At 39.1% G+C, this 21,021-nt stretch overlaps 1 protein-coding gene across 3 annotated transcripts; it reads left to right on the forward strand.

Moving 5' to 3' along the window:
• Positions 1 to 407: 407 nt before the first annotated feature.
• On the forward strand, positions 408 to 20,544 carry LOC127787352 (tobamovirus multiplication protein 2B). Of its 3 annotated transcripts, none has more exons than XR_008020145.1 (6): positions 408 to 663; positions 1,029 to 1,094; positions 1,197 to 1,261; positions 3,727 to 3,817; positions 19,874 to 20,067; positions 20,248 to 20,544. XR_008020145.1 is itself a non-coding variant. In XM_052315348.1 (5 exons), the coding sequence occupies exons 1-5, from the start codon at positions 502 to 504 to the stop codon at positions 19,910 to 19,912; spliced, it is 423 nt and encodes a 140-aa protein (XP_052171308.1). In that variant the 5' UTR covers positions 408 to 501; the 3' UTR covers positions 19,913 to 20,447. The 3 variants fall into 3 exon arrangements, 1 of the variants encoding a protein (XP_052171308.1); XR_008020144.1 differs by having other exon boundaries at positions 20,272 to 20,544; XM_052315348.1 differs by having other exon boundaries at positions 19,874 to 20,447.
• The last annotated feature ends 477 nt before the right edge of the window (positions 20,545 to 21,021 follow it).

Consider the following 21,021-nt stretch of genomic DNA (forward strand, 5'->3'; position numbering starts at 1 on the left):
TTTAGATCATATTTGTACATTTTGAATTATATAAGGAGGTATTATGACTAAAATACTCCTCACTTCACATGCGTCTCATGAGCGACTTTTTTGTCATTGGTATACCTTTATATAACCTAAAATATACACAAAGATATATTAATAATATTTTTTTTAATTAAATTATTATATAATTATGCACCTAAGACTTAGTGGCACATGCAGTGACATTTAATATCGATATTTGTAAAATTAATAATACTATTTTTTAGTGAATTAACAACATTTTGTCTTATATTAATAATTATTTTTTAAAATTAAAAATTATTTTAAAAATTAAAAATAATTTTAATTTATAAAAATACATTATTAATTCCTATAAATATTAAAACTGAGTTTCAACAGAATATAATTTACAAATAGCATTTTCCTTGATTATTACGATGACGAGAGAGATCGATTACAGTCGAGCTGCTGCTTGTGCCATATCGTTGTGTTTGTGCGAGTCGAAGTGAAAAACAGATGGCGACAGCTTCGTCTTCGATGGCGGCGTCAAGAGGCGGAGGAAGAGCCGCAAGCAGCAGAGAAGGCTCAGCCAAAGCGATGGTGGCCGATCAAATCTCTCAGGCCGTTCAATCCACCTCCAATCTCCTCCACCTCATGCAACAATCTTCTTCTTCTCAGGCAATTTCATCGATTCCCATGATTCACTCGTTTCCTGATCAATTATCTTACTTTGCGATTAGGGTTTTCCCTAGAGTCATTCCATGTCGCCAATGCCATGAAATTGAAAGCACGACTTATTTGAGTGCGTGTGAGCGCAAAAATTGGAGGTTTATGTAACGAAACAAAGATCTGTATGTAGATCATAGCATGGTTCCTCGATCTTGTTGTGAATTTCTTGTTCTGTTGATTCATGAACAAGTGTAATTGAGGGACTCTAGTCCTTACGAGACTATGAAATCTTAATGAGAAAATAATTTTATGACTTTATTGTTAGATTCCTCCGTGCGGCTTTTATTACATCATTTATTTCTATTTCCTCACAGGCCCAGTTAATGAAACTTCCAAAGAACCTTTTGGCTAAAATCCCTACTATCAAGAACACTGAGCAGGTAATCCTACATGGTTTTCCTGAAGGGCAATGGGTTTGAACGAGGGATGGTACTTGCAATTGGTTCCTCCGAGATTCTTTATTTCTTTCTCGTTTTATGCAGATTTTACAGCAGATGCCTCAGGTAATATCATCATTGGATGCACATATGGACAATGCATCGCAAAGGTTTTTTTCCTTCTCCCTGTTGTCATGTTAAGTTCTATAACTTAGACTAGTACTTGCTGAGAGCCACTATCATATTTCTCTCGTAAATCCAAACCATCTTATGCATCTTGTGCATTTTACTTCAATAGCTGTACTCTAATTATAGTAGATATAACTTTATTTCTAATTTATCTTTCTTCATATGGCAACATATTTACTATAAAGAAAAAAAGACGACTAAAAAGTGTGAAAATCCGAAAGAATGAAATTTTAAGTCTCCCCCATTGTTTTAAAAATCGGACTGGGGTATGAACCGAGAATGGGAGAGGGTCAAGGTTAATAGTAGGACCAGCTGATCCAAGTCGAAGCAGGATTTATTTTTATTAAATAAATACATACATAATAATTAGAAGTTAGATATAAAATAATAAAATTTGTTATTATTTAAACTTTGATGCCAAGAAACAAAGCCTAAGAGGAACTAGGTAACATTGGTCCAAATAGCACCTTTTAGCACCTTTCAATATTCAGTTCATTACCCAACTTTCAATGCTTAATGTTGGTGATTTGTGCAATTGAACCGGACAACCCCATTTCAGTTAAATTTCTCTTATTGAATCTCAACCACTCTTGAGAGAGAGAAAGAGAGAGCTCCAAAGTAGGGAGGAGAGATTGATTGAGATTGGGAGAGTGGTCTATTGGGAGAGGTAGGTCGCCTACAACCTAAGGTGAAATTTCCTTTTCTTTTCCATTTCTTTTTATGCACCCCCCTTCTTTCCCCTTTCTATATCTAGGCAGAGAAAAGACATTTCTTTTTTTTCACTCCCTTCTTTAGTTCTTTCTACTTACTGTGTCAATGCATCCTTCCTTCTTCTACCTCCATTTCTCTTTTCTTTTCTGCTCCTTCTACTTCCTCTTTGCTGGAACTTGGTTGAAGAGGGTTTTCCCACTGCGAATCCCACATTTTGAAGAATCAACAAAGAGGTTTTTTGCCCAACCCCCTTAGTCTTGTGATTTGGTTGAATAAATTTATCACTGCAAAGAATGGAGATTTGAAAATTGAATGGGGGAGCCTGGTATTGAAACAGTTGAACCAGGATGGTTCAGCTGGAACCATAGTTGAACCACCGCAGTTCAACAAAAACAGGCAGGCTTTTCGCCGGCCTATTTTTAGGACAAACTGGACCTGGACCAGCAGACAATGTCACACAATCTTCTTCCTCATTTTACTGTATTGTGTTTGAATGGACATCCTATGAAGAGAGAGGATAAAAAGACTAGGAAATGTGAAAAATGAAAAAAAAAAAAAAAAACTATTATGGACTAATAATTATAAAAATCTGCCTCTTCACTAACGCTGTGGTGTTGTGATAAGAGTGCACATCACTGTGCAGGGGGTGGGGACGAGTAAGTTATGAAAAAGACTAGAAATGTGCAAACTGAGCAAAAATCTGTACTTATAAATTTATATGCAATTGTAATCTGTTGTAGGACTACATCTATGAAAGTTTTATGCATTGCGATCTTTTATGATATACTGGACATCCCTTTGGACTATTTATATGTTGTTGTACCTTAAAAATTGAGATGCATGAACAATTAGATGAGAGATGAGAGTATTCTTTTACTTTGTTTCTCTAGGTCTTCTATTATGTCTCTATATGGATGAGAAAGGTTAGATTTGAACCTTTCTCATCAATATAGAGACAATATCTGATGAGAGGATGTGATTTTTAGGATTGAAAGAAAGACAATAATCGTGTTAAAAGATTGCATAAATAGTTATGGTTTCTAAGAAATATGATGAAATTAGCATTTGTATTGTGTTCACATTGTACACTGTTCATAATGTGTGTGTGTGTATGTATTTGCTCAGCCTCATAATGTATATTCATATTGTATGCTTTATTTGTGCAATAGTCTTAGTAAACAAAGATCAGTTATTTCATTAAAACACCACTTGGATTCTTGTATCACTGCCTCTTGGATAATTTGGATTCTTTTATCAATTAACTATGTTAAATGTTCTATTGATATTTATTTAATATGGTGGAAATGTGGAATAGAACTGGCTAACATGGCTTTGGCTTTTGGCTATTTGGTCATTGGCTCATCGCCTATTTTCAGTAAGTTTTTGTTGCACCAGTGTTAATTTGCATTATTGAATCCCTTTGACAAGTTTCTTGTCAATTGCCTGTCAACATGGCAGGTGTACTGATAGGCACTGACAAAATATTTAGGGCTGAGGCCACCTTTTATCTAGGCCTGGTACATGCAGAACATCAGGTCAAGGGGACCAACCTTTTAGGATTCCAAGCATATTATTCTCATGTCAAGCTTTTACCTGCCAAGTGGCCCAAGCCCTTATGTCTGTTTATGTAAAGATGTATGCTTTTCTATAATCAAACTGTACAATTGAAAGATTTTTGGGAGTAAAATTTGTGTGTGGTTTATTGTTTCATCTTATTTTAATTCATTTCTTGCAGTGTCCCTCATCTGGAAACTGTAATCCAGCTACTTGAATATATTGAAAGCTGCCAGCTTAAATCTTTGTCTAAAGGTTCATTGTCTCAAGAGGTATTAATAACTTCTTTATATCTCTTGCTTCATCTTCTTTTTCCTCTATTTGCATAGTCGTTTATTGAGAGCATCTGGTAAGCACTCTAAAACATGTGACAAGTTTAGACAGAAAATACAGGCTTTTCACGACAGAGAGAGAAGAGACAAAATTGTAAAATGCCTCATTGATCCTTTTCATTATTGATCTCGGCTTAAATACCTAAAACTAATACAATGTTGAATTACAGAATTGCCACTGAAGGCAAAACCAAAAAAACAGAAAATACAAAGTAAACAAAACAATACAACAAAAATACAAAATACACAATGAAATCTATTACTCCCCCGCAAGATAGACCATGAGGATTAACAACAACCATCTTGGACAATAAGGAAAATAATTGAGGAGCTGGGAGAGCTTTAGTAAACAAATATGCTAATTGACGATGAGATTGGATAGGAAGAAGCTTGATGTGACCAGCAACCACTTTGTCCCAAATAAAATGGCAATCAAACTCGATGTGTTTGGTACGGTCATGAAATACGGGATTGTTGGCAATGTGCATGGTAGCTTGATTGTCACAAAACAACAAAGCTGGAGATGAGAGAGAAACCTGAAAATCCACCAAAATCTGAGTAAGCCAAGTAATCTCGCTAGCAGTAGAAGTTAAAGCACGATACTCAGTCTCAGTTGAGGACCGAGACACTGTGGTTTGCTTCTTAGATTTCCATGAGATCAAAGAATCATCGAGGAATACACAGTAACCAGTAACTGACGGCGTGTATCCAAACATGACCCCCAATTTGCATCCGAAAATGCCCGAAGTTATAAAGAAGAGGAAGCTGAAAAAGATAAGCCTTGACCCATAGTGGATTTGAGATATTGTAAAAAGTGATGGACAACATCTAAATGGGGGCTTGCGAGGATGAGATACAAATTAACTAAGTTTATGGATCGTGAACGTGATATTAGGTCGAGAAATGGTGAGATAGAGTAACCGGCCAATAAGACGTCGATAGATTGATGAATCCTCAAGTAGCTCACCCTTATGCATACTCAGTTTAAGATTATGAACCATAGGCAAATTAACAAGTTTACAACCGAGAAAACCAATATCTTTTAAGAGCTGTAAGGCGTAATGTCTTTGAGAAAGAAATATCCCACTCTTAGATTGAGCAATTTCAAGCCCAAAAAAATACCTTAATCGGCCAAGATCCTTTAGCTTAAATTGACTATGGAGAAAAGACTTGAGAGAGAGTCTATAACAGTCAAATCCGGACCAGTGATGATGATATCATCCACATAAACGAGAAGAGCCACAAAGGAAGAACCATTGCCTTGGTAAACAAGGAATAATCGGATTTAGACTGCTGAAAACCGAACTTAATAAGGGCATAAGAAAATTTGGCAAACCATTGCCGTGAAGCTTGTTTCAAACCATAGATGGATTTATCCAAACGACACACTAACTTCTCCCCCTGAATAACAAAAACAGAAGGCTTATACCCAAGAGGTAAATCCATATATACTTCCTCAAATAAATCTCCATTTAAAAAAGCATTATTGACATCTAATTGAACAAGGGCCCATTGCTTCATAGTAGTTAGAGCAAGCAAGATTTTCACCGTAACAAGCTTTGCAATAGGAGAATAGGTGTCTAAGAAATCCAACCCGTCTTGTTGAGTATACCCCTTTGTGACTCATCCTCAAGCTGTGAGTGTCCTAAATAATATAGGAATGAGAAGAGAATTTAAGATTGATGCTATTCTTCCCAACCAATTCACTTACAGAGACTAGGTTAAACTTGAATTGAGGAACATATAGAACATTTTTCAGAGTAATGTGTGGGCTAAGCTTTACAATACCAATGAACTCTACTGATATCCGAGTATGATAAGGAAGAATGATACGAGCATTTCGAATAGGCCTTAACTCAACAAAGGATGATTTATTAACACAAATATGGCTAGTGGCTCCAGAGTCCAAAATCCAACACTTAGGACTAAATAACACATTAGTAGATATAGAGTGACAAATACCTGAAACCTGACCAATAGAGTTATCAAGTTCTGTTGTCTTAGCCATTGTTAGATGGGAATTCAGCATGTTCAGCAAGTGCTGATACTTCCTTGGATTTAAAGACTACATAAATCCTGAATTTCCTAAGGATTACCATGACTTGCATTAGAAACTTGGCTAACAACAGTAGGCTTAGCATTAAAATTAGTTTGGCTAGGATTAAACCGTTGTTTAGGCTTGTACCCTGGGGGATACCCATGAAGCTTATAACATTTATCTACCGTATGATGATATCCACAATGGGTGCATATAGCTCTTTCCTTTTTCTGAAATTTATTTTGATCAGGCCTATCCATGCCATGCTTAACAGCCAATGCAATAGGATTAGACACCTTAGAATTAAGAATTGTCCTTTGATTTTCTTCTTGTACAACTAGGGCAAACACCTTGTTAATTGGAGGAATGGGATCCATCAATAGTAATTGTCCCCTAACTTGTGCAAAAGAATCATTTAGTCCCATCAAAAAGGACATCACATACTCAACTTGATAATGTTTAGATAAAGCCTTATTACCACCACATGAGCACCTCCCACACGAACACATAGGCCTATAATTGCTAAGTTCTTCCCACAGTCTTAAGTTTTGTGAAATATGCATTTACTGACAACTGTCCTTGACTCAAGTTCATCAATTCTCTCCTAAGTTGAAAAATTCGTGGACCACTACTTTGTTGAAATCTTTCCTTTAAATCAATCCATATATCATAAGCAGAATTAGAGAAAATTAAACTTGTAGATATCTTTTTTGAAATAGAATTTAGTATCCATGATATCACCATATTATTATTCCGGATCCAAGCATTGAGTAGAGGAGTATCACTTGATGGTCGAGTAATCGAACCATTAACAAATCCAAGTTTATTCTTTACTGATAACACAATCCACATCGCTCTACTCCAGGATGTATAGTTATCCCCTGTCAGTGGCTGAGACACCAAGACCAAGCTGGGGTTGTCCAAATGATGTAGGAAGAAAGGACTCGTTTCGTCGTCAATAGTAAGATTAGAGGACGAGAGATTTGGAGACAATGTTGCCATAAGGAGAGAAAGATCAAAGAACAAAGAATACAAGCAATGGCGGAAGAGATCTAGAAATCGCAAGGTTCACGATCGAAGAAAACATAATCAACAGATCTGGAAATCGCGAGGTCCGAAATCGCAAAAATGAAACAAAGACACAAATCTCTGAACAAAAGAGATCGGCAAAAAAAAAAAACGATTGCAGATTGTTGGAAGATAAAGCTTCAAGGAGATAGAGAAGCTAGGAGATAATTATTCTAGCTATTCAAACACTTATAAATAAGGATAATTCACCCGAGTTATCCCAAGTTATTCTAGCTGTAAATTAGTTAAGTTCTGTTGTAATCTAGTGCTGTAAATTAGGAGATATCTTAGGAGAAGAATGAATAATAGAAGTCTCATGTACATAGGAGACTTGTATATTTATATTTTTAGAGGTAATGGAGAAAAGGTATAGTAGTTCTTATCTACTCTACCGAATTTCTACATGGTATCAGAGCCACATGATCTAGGTTTCTACATCAACCCCTCTTCCATCAAAAGGTAGCCAAGTTCCAGTGGTTGCAATGGGGTTTGATGGACCTTCTCTACAAATCACTCTGCATAAGTTGAATGGGACCAACTTTCGAGAGTTGTCCCAATCAGTTATGCTCGTGATCAAGGGAAAAGGTAAGGTAGGCTATTTAACTGGAGATACAGCGGGGCCTAGTCCTGAATCAACAAGCTATGGAGTTTGGGAAGCTGAGAATTCCATTGTCATGGCATGGCTAGTAAATTCAATGCAGCCGAAGGTTGAAAGGAGTTATCTTTTTTATGAGACGACTAGTGAAATATGGAAGGCGATCCAAGAGATCTATTCAGATCTTGAGAATACGGCTCAAAGCTCCCAAGTTCGGTCCATGATTCGATCTACAAAGCAAGGTAATAGTTATGTAACCAAGTATTACAATACATTGATTGAGTTATGGCAAGAGATGGATCTCTTCCATGAGATCCAAGTGGGAATGCTCGGCTGATGGAGTGAAGTTTGAAAAAATGGTGGAAAAAGAGCGAATATTTGACTTCTTATATGGTTTAAATTCGGATTTAGATTAAGTAAAAGGAAGATTACTTGGAACCAAGCCATTTCCCACTATGAGAGAGGTGTTTGTTGAGGAAAGAAGAGAGGAGAGCAAAAAAAAGGTAATGCTGCCTGGCCATTCAACAAATGAAGGACTACTTCTGAATTCTGCCTTGAATATAACTCGTGAAGGTTTCCTATTATAGCTAAGGGAGAGAACCAGAAAGATAAACAATGGTGTGACCACGGACGGCTCAAGGGCTAGGCTGGTGAGGCGTGTGCCTAGGGCTCCCAACCCCTTGAGCCTAATAAATAATTATTTTAATTTTATTATTAAAATAAAATTAATAATTTTTAATTTTTAATTAAGGGGTTGGGGGCCCTTAAATTAATAATAGCCTAGGGCCCCCCAACCCCTTGAGCCTGTCCTGGGTGTGACTATTGTAACAAGCCCTACCATACTAGAGAAACCTACTGGAAGCTGCATGGGAAACCAACCAATTGGAAACCTAGGAGCCAAAGAAAGGTGGGACAGTCTGCTTACATGGTGGAATCTGAAAAGGGACCTCAGCTTCATTCTCTCTAACACCAGAACAATTAGAAGTCCTCCAGCAGTTGCTGAATCAAAACAAGGTCCAAAAGATGGCTGAAAATCCAGACAATAACAACAACTCAAGAGTTCTCTTGGCTAAGCAAGGTAAAATCAGTCATTCTCTATTCTCTAAGAGGTTATCTACTGGGGTTTGGATCATAGATACTGGTGCTTCAAATCATATGACCTGTGATCTTGGAGTTTTATTAGATTATGAACCTTGTGATCGGAGTATTACTATATTTATGGCTGACAGGACTAAGGTCCAAGGTAGAGGGACAACATATGTAGCAGGGCTGAGTCTAAAATAGTACTTTATGTGCCTAACTCCAGATATAATCTTCTGTCAGTCAGTATGATTACTCAAGATAAAAATTGCTCAATGATTTTTTCTCCCCTTCATTGTGTTTTTTAGGACATATCTTCGGGGAAAAGGATTGGCAAAGCTAAAGAAAAAAGAGGTCTATATCAAATATCAAGGCATGATCACCAAGAGGAATTTAGGTCACTTATTCAATCCTCTTTAGCTACCGTTTCTAAAACTGATTTAATGTTATGGCATCAAAGATTAGGACACCCTAGCCTCGAGTACCTTAGAGTCTTGTACCCGTCGTTTTTTATCAATATAATTCAAAATTTCTCTTGTGAAAATGGTATCCTTGCAAAACAAACTCAAATTACTCACACCAAGCAAGCCTATAAACCCTCACAACCGTTTCACTAGATACATAGTAACATTTGGGGACCGAAAAAAATCTCAAACCTAACAAATACTCGTTGGTTCATCACTTTCATTGATGATCACACACGGGTATGTTGGGTTTTCTTAATGAAGGACTGTCACGCTCGATCCTTGTAGAAGAGGTTCCTTCCGGAATTCTGGAAGGGACGAATAGGCGGGAAGAGTTTGGGAGGGAAAGAGAAGAGCAGAATGTAGAGAGAACGAGAGACGTGTGAATGAGAATGAGAGGGAAAGGAAGTCAGTGGAATAATCCTCACATGAGTTCCCCATCCTCAGCTTATCTCTATTTATAGGACTTACAAGTGGGGCGCGGCAGTTAGGCAACTGCCCCAGAAAGTATTATAATTCTGCCACTATACTACCCCTTACAATTATACCCATCTACCCTTATACCTCCCATTACAATTATACCCTTGGGCTATGACAATTCCCGCCCCGTAAAATATTTCTTGACCCCAAGAAATTACAATAGGCTGGTGGTTCGAGGGAAACGTTGCAGGAGATCAGGGAGGTATTCCCATGAGGTATGATCCGGATGGAGGTGGGACCATTGCACTAAAACCTGCGTCAGGGGAGCTTGGTTCTGGTAGATCACCCGTTTATCCAAGACTGCTACTGGCTCGGCGGTGGACTCAACATTTTCCAGTGGAGTCGGTAGTGTGGTGCTGGAGCTGTCAGACGGGCTTATAGATTTTTTTAATAAGGAAACGTGAAAGACGGGGTGGAGGCCTACTCCTTCTGGTAACTGAAGACGATAGGCAACCGGCCCTACCCTTGCCACAATTTTGAAAGGCCCATAGAATTTAGGACTGAGTTTAGAGATGGGTCCTTTGTGAAAAAGGTGTTGTTGGAATCGCTTCACCTTTAAGTATACCTCGGTGCCTTCCTCAAACTGTCTCTCGGTGCGGTGCTTGTCTGCTAGCTGCTTCATCTGTTGGTTGGCTAGGACCAACTCCTGCTTAATAGTGAGCAAAGCGTCCTGTCTGTCCTTTAGGTACTGGTCTGCAGATGTCTCTTGAGGAGAATAATGCATTATCGCTGGGATGATGGGTGGCAAGTACCCAAACAAGGCTTCGAAAGGGGTTCGCTTATGTGCCTTGTGGTAGTTGGTGTTATACCACCATTGGGCTAAGGCTACCCAACGACTCCAGCTCCTGGGTTTGGACACGCATAAGCATCGAAGATAGGTCTCTAGGCACTGATTGACTCTTTCAGTCTGCCCATCGGTTTCTGGATGGTAGGCAGACGAGAGATGAAGCTTAGTACCTAATCCCTGAAATAGGGACTTCCAGAACTGACTTGTAAAAACTTTATCTCGATTAGAAATTATTGCCCTAGGCAGCCCATGGACTTTGAACACTGAATCCATTAGTTTCCGTGCAACTTCCGTGGCTGTGAATGGATGGGCCAAGGTGAGGAAGTAGTTGAATTTCGTTAACTTGTCCACCACCACCAAAAGAGTGTCCGCCCCTTCCGATTTTGGTAATCCCTCAATGAAGTCCATGGAGATGAGTTCCCAGGCCTGTGAGGGTATTTCCAAGGGCTGAAGGAGGCCAGGATAAGGAACTTGCTCATGTTTGCACCTTTGGCAAATAGTACATTCTGTAACAAATTTGGTGACATCTTTCTTTAGGCCCTTCCAATAAAAGAGTTGCCTCACCCGCTGGTAGGTTACATTGAGCCCAGAATGTCCCCCTATAGGGGAGTCATGCAGGCTTTGTAATATTTTGGTCTTCAACAATTCATCTTCCCCAATCACCACTCTATTCTAGAACCTCAATAGTCCCCCTTTTAATTGGTAGGGTGAATCCTTAGTGGCTTGTGCGGAGAGCCGGATAAGTAATTCTTTAATCCAGGGGGTCTGGTCATAACTATGGGCAATGTCTTGCACCCAATCTGCCACTACAGCCGAAATGGCCTGACAAGCAGCTGGAACATCTCTCCTGGACAAAGCATCGACTGCCTTGTTCTCTTTTCCCCTGTGATATAAGATGGTAAAATCAAAACCCATCAGTTTGGTTATGCCCTTCCTCTGTAACTGGTTGTGTACCCGTTGCTGTGCTAAAAATTTGAGGCTCTCATGATCCGTCTTGATGGTGAATTTCCTGCCCTCCAAGTAGTATCTCCACCTTTCGACTGCCATGAGGACTACCAACAACTCCTTGTCATATATACTGAGGCCTTGATGTCGAGGAGCTAATGCATGACTTAGGTAGGCCATTGGACGCCCTCCCTGGCTCAGCACGGCCCCTATGCCGGAGTCACATGCATCTGTTTCTAAAATAAATTCCTTGGAGAAGTCAGGCAGAGGCAGTGTGGGAGCTTGCGACATGGCTGCTTTTAGGGATTCAAAAGCATTCTCAGCTTTCGGTCCTCACCCAAAGTTATTCTTCTTAAGTAGAGTGGTCAAGGGGTTTACTGATTATTCCATAGCCTTGTATGAAGCGCCGGTAATAACCAGTTAGGCCTAGGAAACCCCTTAGTTCCTTCAGGGTCTTTGGCCGGGGCCAGGCCTTCATAGCTTCAATTTTGTGAGGATCAGTACTAACCCCTCGGCCAGAAATAATGTGACCCAAATATTCAACCTGTCCTTCTGCAAAAGAGCATTTAGACCTCTTCACATATAGCTGATGGAATCGGAGGATCTGAAATGCTAGTTTAAGGTGGGTTAAATGCTGGTCCAAGGTGGTGCTGTAAATGAGGATGTCATAAAAAAAAACCAGTACAAATTTTCGTAAATAGGGAGCAAAAATATGGTTCATCAACGCTTGGAAGGTTGCGGGCGCGTTGGTGAGGCCGAAAGGCATTACCAAGAATTCATAATGCCCTTGGTGGGTTCTAAAAGCTGTCTTAGGACAATCGGCTGATCTCATGCAGATTTGGTGGTAGCCGGAGGTTAAATCAAGCTTAGAAAAGATGGAAGCGCCTGTTAACTCCTCTAGCAGATCTTCGATAATGGGTATAGGAAATTGGTTCTTGATGGTTAGTGAATTGAGTTGCCTATAATCTACACAAAATCTCCAAGTTCCATCTTTCTTTTTCACTAGGAGGACAGGAGATGCATATGGACTTTGGCTTGGTTGGATCAAGTTTCGGGACAACATCTCTCTTATGAGTTTTTCGATTTCAGCTTTTTGTATGGGAGAATACCGGTAGGCCTTTAGATTGACTGGTTCACTGTTAGGTTTAAGGTGAATGGAATGGTCAAGGATTCTATGGGGTGGTAAGGTTTGGGGAGTAGCAAACAGATCCTCAAATTCCATCAGCAGATTATGGATGGGTAAAGGAAGGTGTACCTTACTGTCCACCAATGCTGAAGTAGTGTTCCTGGGTACAGCAAGCTCCTGCTCTTCCTCTGATGATGTCCCCATGTCCATTGTATAAATGGAGTGCAACTGCCCCACGGTAGTACTCCCCTGTTCTAGCAATTTTTGGATCCGTTTCCCTGAAGCCACCTTACAATCCCTTGTTTCTTGACTCCCATGTAAGGTAACCTGATGGCCCTCCAAATTAAAGGTTACTTCCAGCGTGTTGAAATCAAATATCAAGGGGCTCACTGTCTTCATCCAATCTACCCCCAATACCACATGGCATCCTCCCAACTTGAGGATTCTCAGATCAGCTGGGAATTCCCTTCCACTCATCAGCCATTTGAAGCCCCTACATCGGAATTGGCTAACCATTCTGGTTCCATCAGCTATTAATACTGACAGTGGTGGAGTCTCCTGGAGATTACACTGTAAGTTATGGGATGTGGTCTCATCTAGGAAGCTATGTGTGCTGCCACTATCTATCAATACGACTATCTTCCTCTTCCGGGCCACCCCAGTCACCTTCACCACTCTACCAGCTGCTTGGCCCTGCAAAGCGTGCATTGATATCTCACCTCCCTCTTTCTCCATCGACATTCCTTCATTTTCATCCATATCTGCTTCCTCCTCCTCGTTTTCCTCCTGACCTTCCATGGTAAGTAGTAGCTTCTTACATTGGTGGCCTTGCCCATACTTTTCACCGCAACGGAAGCATAGGCCTAGTTGCCTCTTTTGGTCCAGTGTGAGACTTCTCGGTTGAGTCGCTGGCTGGAGAACCTTACTGATAGGTCCTCCCCGCGGACTCTGTAAGCTACTACCCCTGTGATATCCCCCATAGGTGTGATCTTCCCTGCTGTTTTTGGTCGACAGCTTATGTCTCTTCGCAAACGTTTCCATTGCAAGCTCTTGCAATCTAGCTTGCTCAGCTGCTTGTGCCACAGTTGTGGGATATAGCATCTTAACAGTCGGTCAAATTAACTCATCCAAACCACTGATAAAGCTCGAAACGAAATATTCCTCGTCTAAGTAAGGCTGCGATAGGGATAGCAGGGATCTTAGTTCTTCAAACCTAGTTTGGTACTCCTCCACTGTTCCATTCTGTTTTAATTTGTTAAACTCCTCAATTACATCCGATCTGGTCTTCTCTCCGAACCTTTTGCACAATTGGTTAACAAACTCTGGCCAACTCAAGTCCAGCCTGCCTCGACTCCAATTTTGGAACCAGGCATCCGCTACATCATCAAGATAGGAGGCAGCCATACATACCTTATCAGCTTCTGAGATTCGATGTTGATAGAACACTCGTTCGCATCTGCGTATCCACCACCTCGGTCTATCTCGATCAAAGGTCGGAATCTCCATCCTCAGCCCCGTCTGAACGGAATTGTTACCCCCTAGACCCCTATGTTGGGCCCCCTCCCCTGCCTCCGTGGGTTCCTGTGGTCGCTGCCTACTCAGCGGTGCAGTAAGTATTGGTGCCGTTGTCGTCCTTGGGGGAAAATCTGTCGGTAAGCTGACATTCGGCTGCCTAGCAAACATGCTCAACGCCGCCGACAGTTGTTGGCTGAGACCTGAGAATTCCTCTCGTAATCCAGTCACAGCTCGATCCAATGTAGCCGTGTATTCTGATCGACTCCTGTGGATCTCCTCTTGTGTATTCCGGATTCCTAACTCCAGCGTCTCCAAACGATCATCCACTAGTTCCTGGTGTTGTCGCAATCCTAATTCGATCGCGTCCAGTCTTACCTCCATCTGCTTTGCTCGCGTTCCATCGGCCATCCTCTCTGCCAGGTCGCGGGCTCTGATACCAAATGTCACGCTCGATCCTTGTAGAAGAGGTTCCTTCCGGAATTTTGGAAGGGACGATTAGGCGGGAAGAGTTTGGGAGGGAAAGAGAAGAGCAGAATGTAGAGAAAACGAGAGACGTGTGAATGAGAATGAGAGGGAAAGGAAGTCGGTGGAATAATCCTCACATGAGTTCCCCATCCTCAGCTTATCTTTATTTATAGGACTTACAAGTGGGGCGCGGCAGTTAGGCAACTGCCCCAGAAAGTATTACAATTCTGCCACTATACTACCCCTTACAATTATACCCATCTACCCTTATACCTCCCATTACAATTATACCCTTGGGCTATGACAAGGACAAGTCTGAAACTTATCTAGTGTTCAGAAAGTTTCATCAAATGGTCAAAAATATTTTTCAATCCTCTATTCATCTTTTAAGAACCGACAATGGTCAAGAATACTTTTCAAACAACTTTGATTATTACCTAAATGAACATGGTATTGTCCACCAAAGTTCTTGTCCCTATAATCCCCAACAAAATTGGATAGCTGAAAGGAAGAACCGACTCTTGCTTGAAATAGTAAGAGCACTTATGTTCACTCAATCGATTCCAAACTTCTATTGGGGAGAAGCAATTCTTACAGCAACTTATCTAATCAATCGACTTCCCTCAAAAGTCCTTCAATTCAAAACTCCCTTGAATTCTTTCCTCACTATACAGGGGCCTTAAACACTCTCTCTCCTAAGGCATTTGGATGTTCTTCTTTCGTGCATCAAAATCAGCTCAACCAATCCAAACTTGACCCAAAGGCACTGAAATGTGTATTTGTTGGATATTCCCCTACTCAGCAAGGATATAAGTGCTATCATCTAGTTACTAGAAAATTTATTGTCTCATGTGATGTTTCCTTCCTTGAGAATAAGCCTTTTTTCTGTAACACTAAATCCAACAGTACGAGATTCAACAAGGTGATCAGGGCCTACATAAACCTCCTCTTAAGGTTTACTCAAGGCGACCTCTAGCTCTTTAGCCAACCAATCACTCCAACTCGGAGGTAAGTCCAGAAAGATGATCATGAGTGATGATGAAACTCACCAACAACAGCATGAAGATGATCTGAGTATTCCCATTGCCCTAAGAAAAGGAAGAAGGACATGAACTGAACATCCAATCACAGAATTCCTCGGGTACTTGAAACTATCTCCCTCATATAAGGCATTTACTATCAGTCTCGATAACATCTCTATTCCAAAGAATATCCATCAAGCCATGCAGGATGAAAGATGGGGAGTGGCTGTTATGGAAGAGATGGCAGCCTTGGAAAAGAATGGCACATGGAAAATCATGGATCTTCTAGAAGGAAAAAAGGCAGTTGGTAGCAAATGGGTGTTCACATTGAAGTATAAATCAAACGAGAGCCTTGAGAGATATAAGGTCAGGCTGGTTGCACAAAGGTTCATTCAAACTCAAGGCTTGGATTACGAAGAAATTTTTGCCCTTCTAGCAAAACTAAACTCAATCTGAGTTTTGTTATCCCTAGCAGTAAATTTTGATTGGAAGCTACATCAATTGGACATTAAAAATGCCTTCCTAAATGGGGAATTGGAGGAGAAGATTTACATGAGGATACCACCAGGATTTGAGATGGATCACACCAGAAACAAGGTATGTAAATTGGAAAAATCTCTATACGGGCTAAAGCAATCACCTCGTGCTTGGTTTAAGAGGTTTAGTGATACATTATACCAACTTGGATACAAACAAGGCTTAGCAGACCATACCCTATTTACCAAGATTGCAGAAGATGGGAAGAGAACAATACTTATTGTCTATGTAGACGATATCATCATTACAGGAGACAACCACCTAGAAATTGAAAGGCTAAAGAAGCAGCTTAGAAGGACTTTTGAGGTGAAGGAACTCAGGGAACTATGGTACTTTCTAGGATTGGAAGTAGCAAGAATCAAGGAGGGCATCTTTGTATCTTAGAGGAAATACACTCTAGATTTGCTATAAGAAATTGACAAGCTAGGATGTAAACTTGCAAGCACGCCTTTAGAGCCTAACTGGAAGAATAGGGAAGAAAAGGAAGATTATCAAGTTGACAAAGGGAGGTACCAATGTTTGGTAGGCAAGCTTATTTATCTATGTCATATAAGGCCAGACATTACCTATGTTGTAAGTATTGTTAGTTAATTCATGCATCTCCCCACTAAGAGACATTTGGAAATAGCCTATCACATTCTTAGATATCCAAAGGGGACTCTGGGAAAAGGGTTGCTATTCCATAAGAACCAAGAAAAATGAATAATTAGTTATGCTGATTCTGACTGGGCAGGGGTAATGGAAGATAGTAAATCTACTTCCGGATATTGTACAAGATTGTGGGGGTAATTTAGTAACTTGGAGGAGTAAGAAACAGCATGTTGTAGCTCGCAGCAGTTCTGAAGCCAAGTATAGAGCTATTGCCCAAGCAATTTGTGAGATGGTATGGGTAGAAAGGTTGATGGAAGATCTCTCTATGCCAGTGTCCTCTCCTAAGCTACTATACAGTGATAGCAAATCAGCTATCAACATTGTCAACAATCCGGCATAACATGACCGGATGAAGCATGTCCAAATTAACCGACATTTTGTAAAGTAGCAGATAGAAGAAGGAGATATCAGATTAACATATGTTCTAACTGCAAGACTAGCATGCAGATATTCTTACCAAATCAATGCAAAAGCAAGACTTTGAATCAATTTGCGACAAGCTGGGAATATTTGATATATATTCCTCAGCTTGAAGGGGGGTGTGGGAAGATAAGGCTTACGATGATAAGGCTTCAAGGAGATAGAGAAGCTATTAGATAATTATTCCAGCTATTCAAACACGTATAAATAAGGATAATTCACCCAAGTTACCCCAAGTTATTCTAGCTGTAAATTAGTTAAGTTCTGTTGTAATCTAGTGCTGTAAATTAGGAGATATCTTAGGAGAAGAATGAGTAATAGAAGTCTTATGTACATAGGAGACTTGTATAATTATATTTTCAGAGGTAATGGAGAAAAAGGTACGGTAGTTCTTATCTTCTCTACTGAATTTCTACACAGATATTTGAAAAATAGAGAACCGCAAGACTCACTTAGCCAGAGAAGATCAATAACACAGCTTTGGAGGAGAAGAAGAAAAAGAGGGATTGAACCTAGGGTTTCACTTTTGGCTTTGATACCCTTTCACGATAGAGAGAGAGAGAGAAGAGACAATTTTAAAATGCCTCATTGATCCTTCTCATTATTGATCTCGGCTTAATACCTAAAACTAATACAATGTTGAATTACAAAATTGGCACTGAAGGCAAAACTGAAAATACAAAAAATACAAAATAAACAAAACAATACAACAACAATACAAAATACACAATGAAATCTATTATGTTTCTGCAGACTCAGGACAATTGTGTAGGGGTTGTTTGGTAATTGATTTTCCTTTTTTTTTTGGTTTGGTTTGTGAATAAGTAGATGGAAACAAGAAAACAGAGGTTGATAATCGCCAATTGTGTTACATAAATACTTTGTTTTTTTGTTGGATCTATATATTTTAGGTAAATTACATATAGATCCATTATGGTTTGGGTCATTTTCAAGGACACCCCCTTTAGTTTCAGTTTGACATTATAAATCCCCATAATTTGTTGTTTCTCTAATCAGCACTTTCTACTAAAGTTGGAAGTTGACACTGTTAGTGAACTTATTCCATATTTGCATTCGCATTCACATCCATTTGCTATATGGATGCCAAAAAAAATTTAATATGGAAAGTCCACTAATTGTGTTAAAAGAAGGTAGTGTTGTGAAAAACACAAACAATAAAGACCTGTAATTTCAAATTAAAATATACAGGGTGGCCTTGAAAATTACCTTAACCATATCAGGTTTTACATAAACTATTATGATATGATTATAATATCATTAATATTATCTCAGAAAGTAGTATTGTTTGTATTATTATAATGATTTAAACAGTTATGTTATTACAACAATACTGTAATGGTGTTATTAGAATATATTATTATTAAACTTAAATTTTAAAGGGTGAAATGCCAAATAAGCCACTGTACATTAGCTGTTGTACTCTAAGAAGGGCCAAATAAGCCATTTTATTTTAAGAAGGGCCATTGTACTTTCAATCCTAGGCCCAAATGGTCACTGTACTTCAAAAAGGGCCAAATAAGCTATTGTATTTTCAAACTTTGGGTTACGATAGCCATTATGATAGATGTCATCTTAACCTTTTCCAAAGGCATTAACTCTAACCCCAATCAAAAGACCCCACAGTTGCAAATGTCCAACTCGAACCTCAAATCTAGATTCAAAGAACCACACATAGTGACAATTTTTGATTGTTTTTAAACTACAATGTCCAATTTGGCTTGGGGTCTAAAAGTACAATTGCTTATTTGATCTTTTTTAAAGTATAATGACGAATTTAGCCCCTAAGCCAAAAGTATAGTGGCTTATTTGGCACTTCTTCCAATTTTGGTAGTGTTTGTTAAAATGAGCAAAATAATGATACATTAAGATAAGGTTTGAATGTTTTTCGGACCAAGATAAGGTTAGAATAGTCAAGATAAGATTGAGAAGCATTTTAAGATTTTTATCAGATTGTTAAATTTTTTGGAATGTATTGAGAGACATATGAGTCATTTTTTTTTATCTATAAGGTACAAGATAAATTTATTTAGAGGAGGGAGAGGGAGATAAATTTATCTAGACAATTTCAAATAAGAAATCACGTTACTTTTTTTCAAGGGCAAATTTAACAAATACAATGGAAAGTACTTTTGTTTGGAATGCTTTTTATATCTCACTCTTTTCAATCCATATCTTGGTTAACAAACACTAGCTTAAAATAATAATAATAGTGGGAATCTTGAAAACATTTTTGATAAATGGCAATGTTGTTTTATAAACAAGTGATCATACCATATTTTGTGTTTTTTCTTCCAAACTTTGTTTCCTAGTTAAACTTTTCTTTTAAAAAAAGGGGTCCTAATAATGTTTCATGTTTTGTTTATGAAAGTTAATTACAAAAAAGAAAGAAGGTTACCTAACTGCCAGTATGATTCCTCTAGAAAGCGGAAACAAGGGTGAGTTTATTTATATATATATTTTTATCATAAAGCTTTCTGATTTCGTTTACATGTTTTGTTAAATATTTTTTTTTATTTTTCTAGATGCTGCCTTGTTTATAAACCATAACGTAGCCCTTTTTGTTTCTCTTATCTTTTTCTTGAACAAATCAAGGAGCCTAAGGGATCAAACTTTCTTGGTTGCAAGGAAGTAGGATAGAGTTCTCTGAGTAGTTTGATTGATAAGTATTATGACATTTGCTTTGTGCATTCCCATTTAGACACATATGCCCAATACCAACGTATTTCACAAAATTTGGAAGAGCCCATTTTAACTGTATTTTCCATTTCAATATGTTTTCCAGGAGCCAAAACGGGCTGATCAGCTGTCGGAGGCAGTGTAAAGGAAACAACCAACGCAGTCACTGTAAACCAGTATAGGCAGAGTCTGGAAATAGCTGGTTGAGAGTATGTATATCGAGGGGCTTGAGGTTGGTCTTACATCATGTAATGCATAGATGGAAAGGATAGGCATCAAGTCGTATGGTGTTGCTGGCTGGTGAGTTACATCTATTTATTAGAATCTAACAAGAAAAACTGTCCAGTCTTGGTTGTTTAAAGATTTTTCAGACACATTCAATTGTTAGGTCTTGATGGTACTCCCAACTGTTCTATTGAATTAGAAGGATGTCCTTATCAGCTTTAGGCCTTAGCATCTATTTTCGCTTACGGAATACAGATAATTGGAGTCTTCAAAATGCAGATGCACTGCTGCCGGAATGCCTAGATTTCTCTAAAGACGTGACTTCTGCCAAAACCATGCCGTGCATGAGGCCGCAACCTTCCTTGATCTTCTTTGCTTGCTTTGAATTTTGATGGTTGGCTAATGTAACTGGACTTCATTCATTCATGTATTCTTGCTGTTTTGCTTGTTAGATAGATAGTGGATTCCAATAATTAGCTTAGCAATGGCCACACATGACACAACTGGAAGACTTGTCTCATTCGAGTAGGATTTTTTTTTTCATTTTTTTTTTTTCATGTGCAAGCTAAGAAAAATTTGGGAAGAGGCACTTATATGATATTACAAAAGGTCGCAATGGATAAAAATAACTATTGAACTATAATTTATGTACCAGATCGCATGTCACGTAATAATGCAATAAAGGTGGATATGTCTCGATAATTATGGGAGTGTTACGCGCTTGAGGATAGCCACATAAAACAGTGTAATGGTTTTGTCTTGAAGCAGAAGGCCTAGCTGTGTGTTTTGATACACAAAATAGGAGAGAAGAGCAAGACTTTAATGAGAGATGGGAATCACCGCAAGCTGCTGTTGTTGCAGTATTTTTAATTGAAATAACCTTTATATATAAGGTTATAGAGAAATAGAAGACGAAGAGGTGGGCGTAAGGGACTCACATATCATAAAATAAGAAACCATTCCACTAGCTCGCATGGGCAGCTCAGTTGGTCAAGAAGGGGGCACAAAATGCCTTCCGTGGTGAATCTT

This window comes from Diospyros lotus, chromosome 12 (genome assembly GCF_014633365.1).
Source record: "Diospyros lotus cultivar Yz01 chromosome 12, ASM1463336v1, whole genome shotgun sequence".
NCBI classification, from domain to species: domain Eukaryota; kingdom Viridiplantae; phylum Streptophyta; class Magnoliopsida; order Ericales; family Ebenaceae; genus Diospyros; species Diospyros lotus.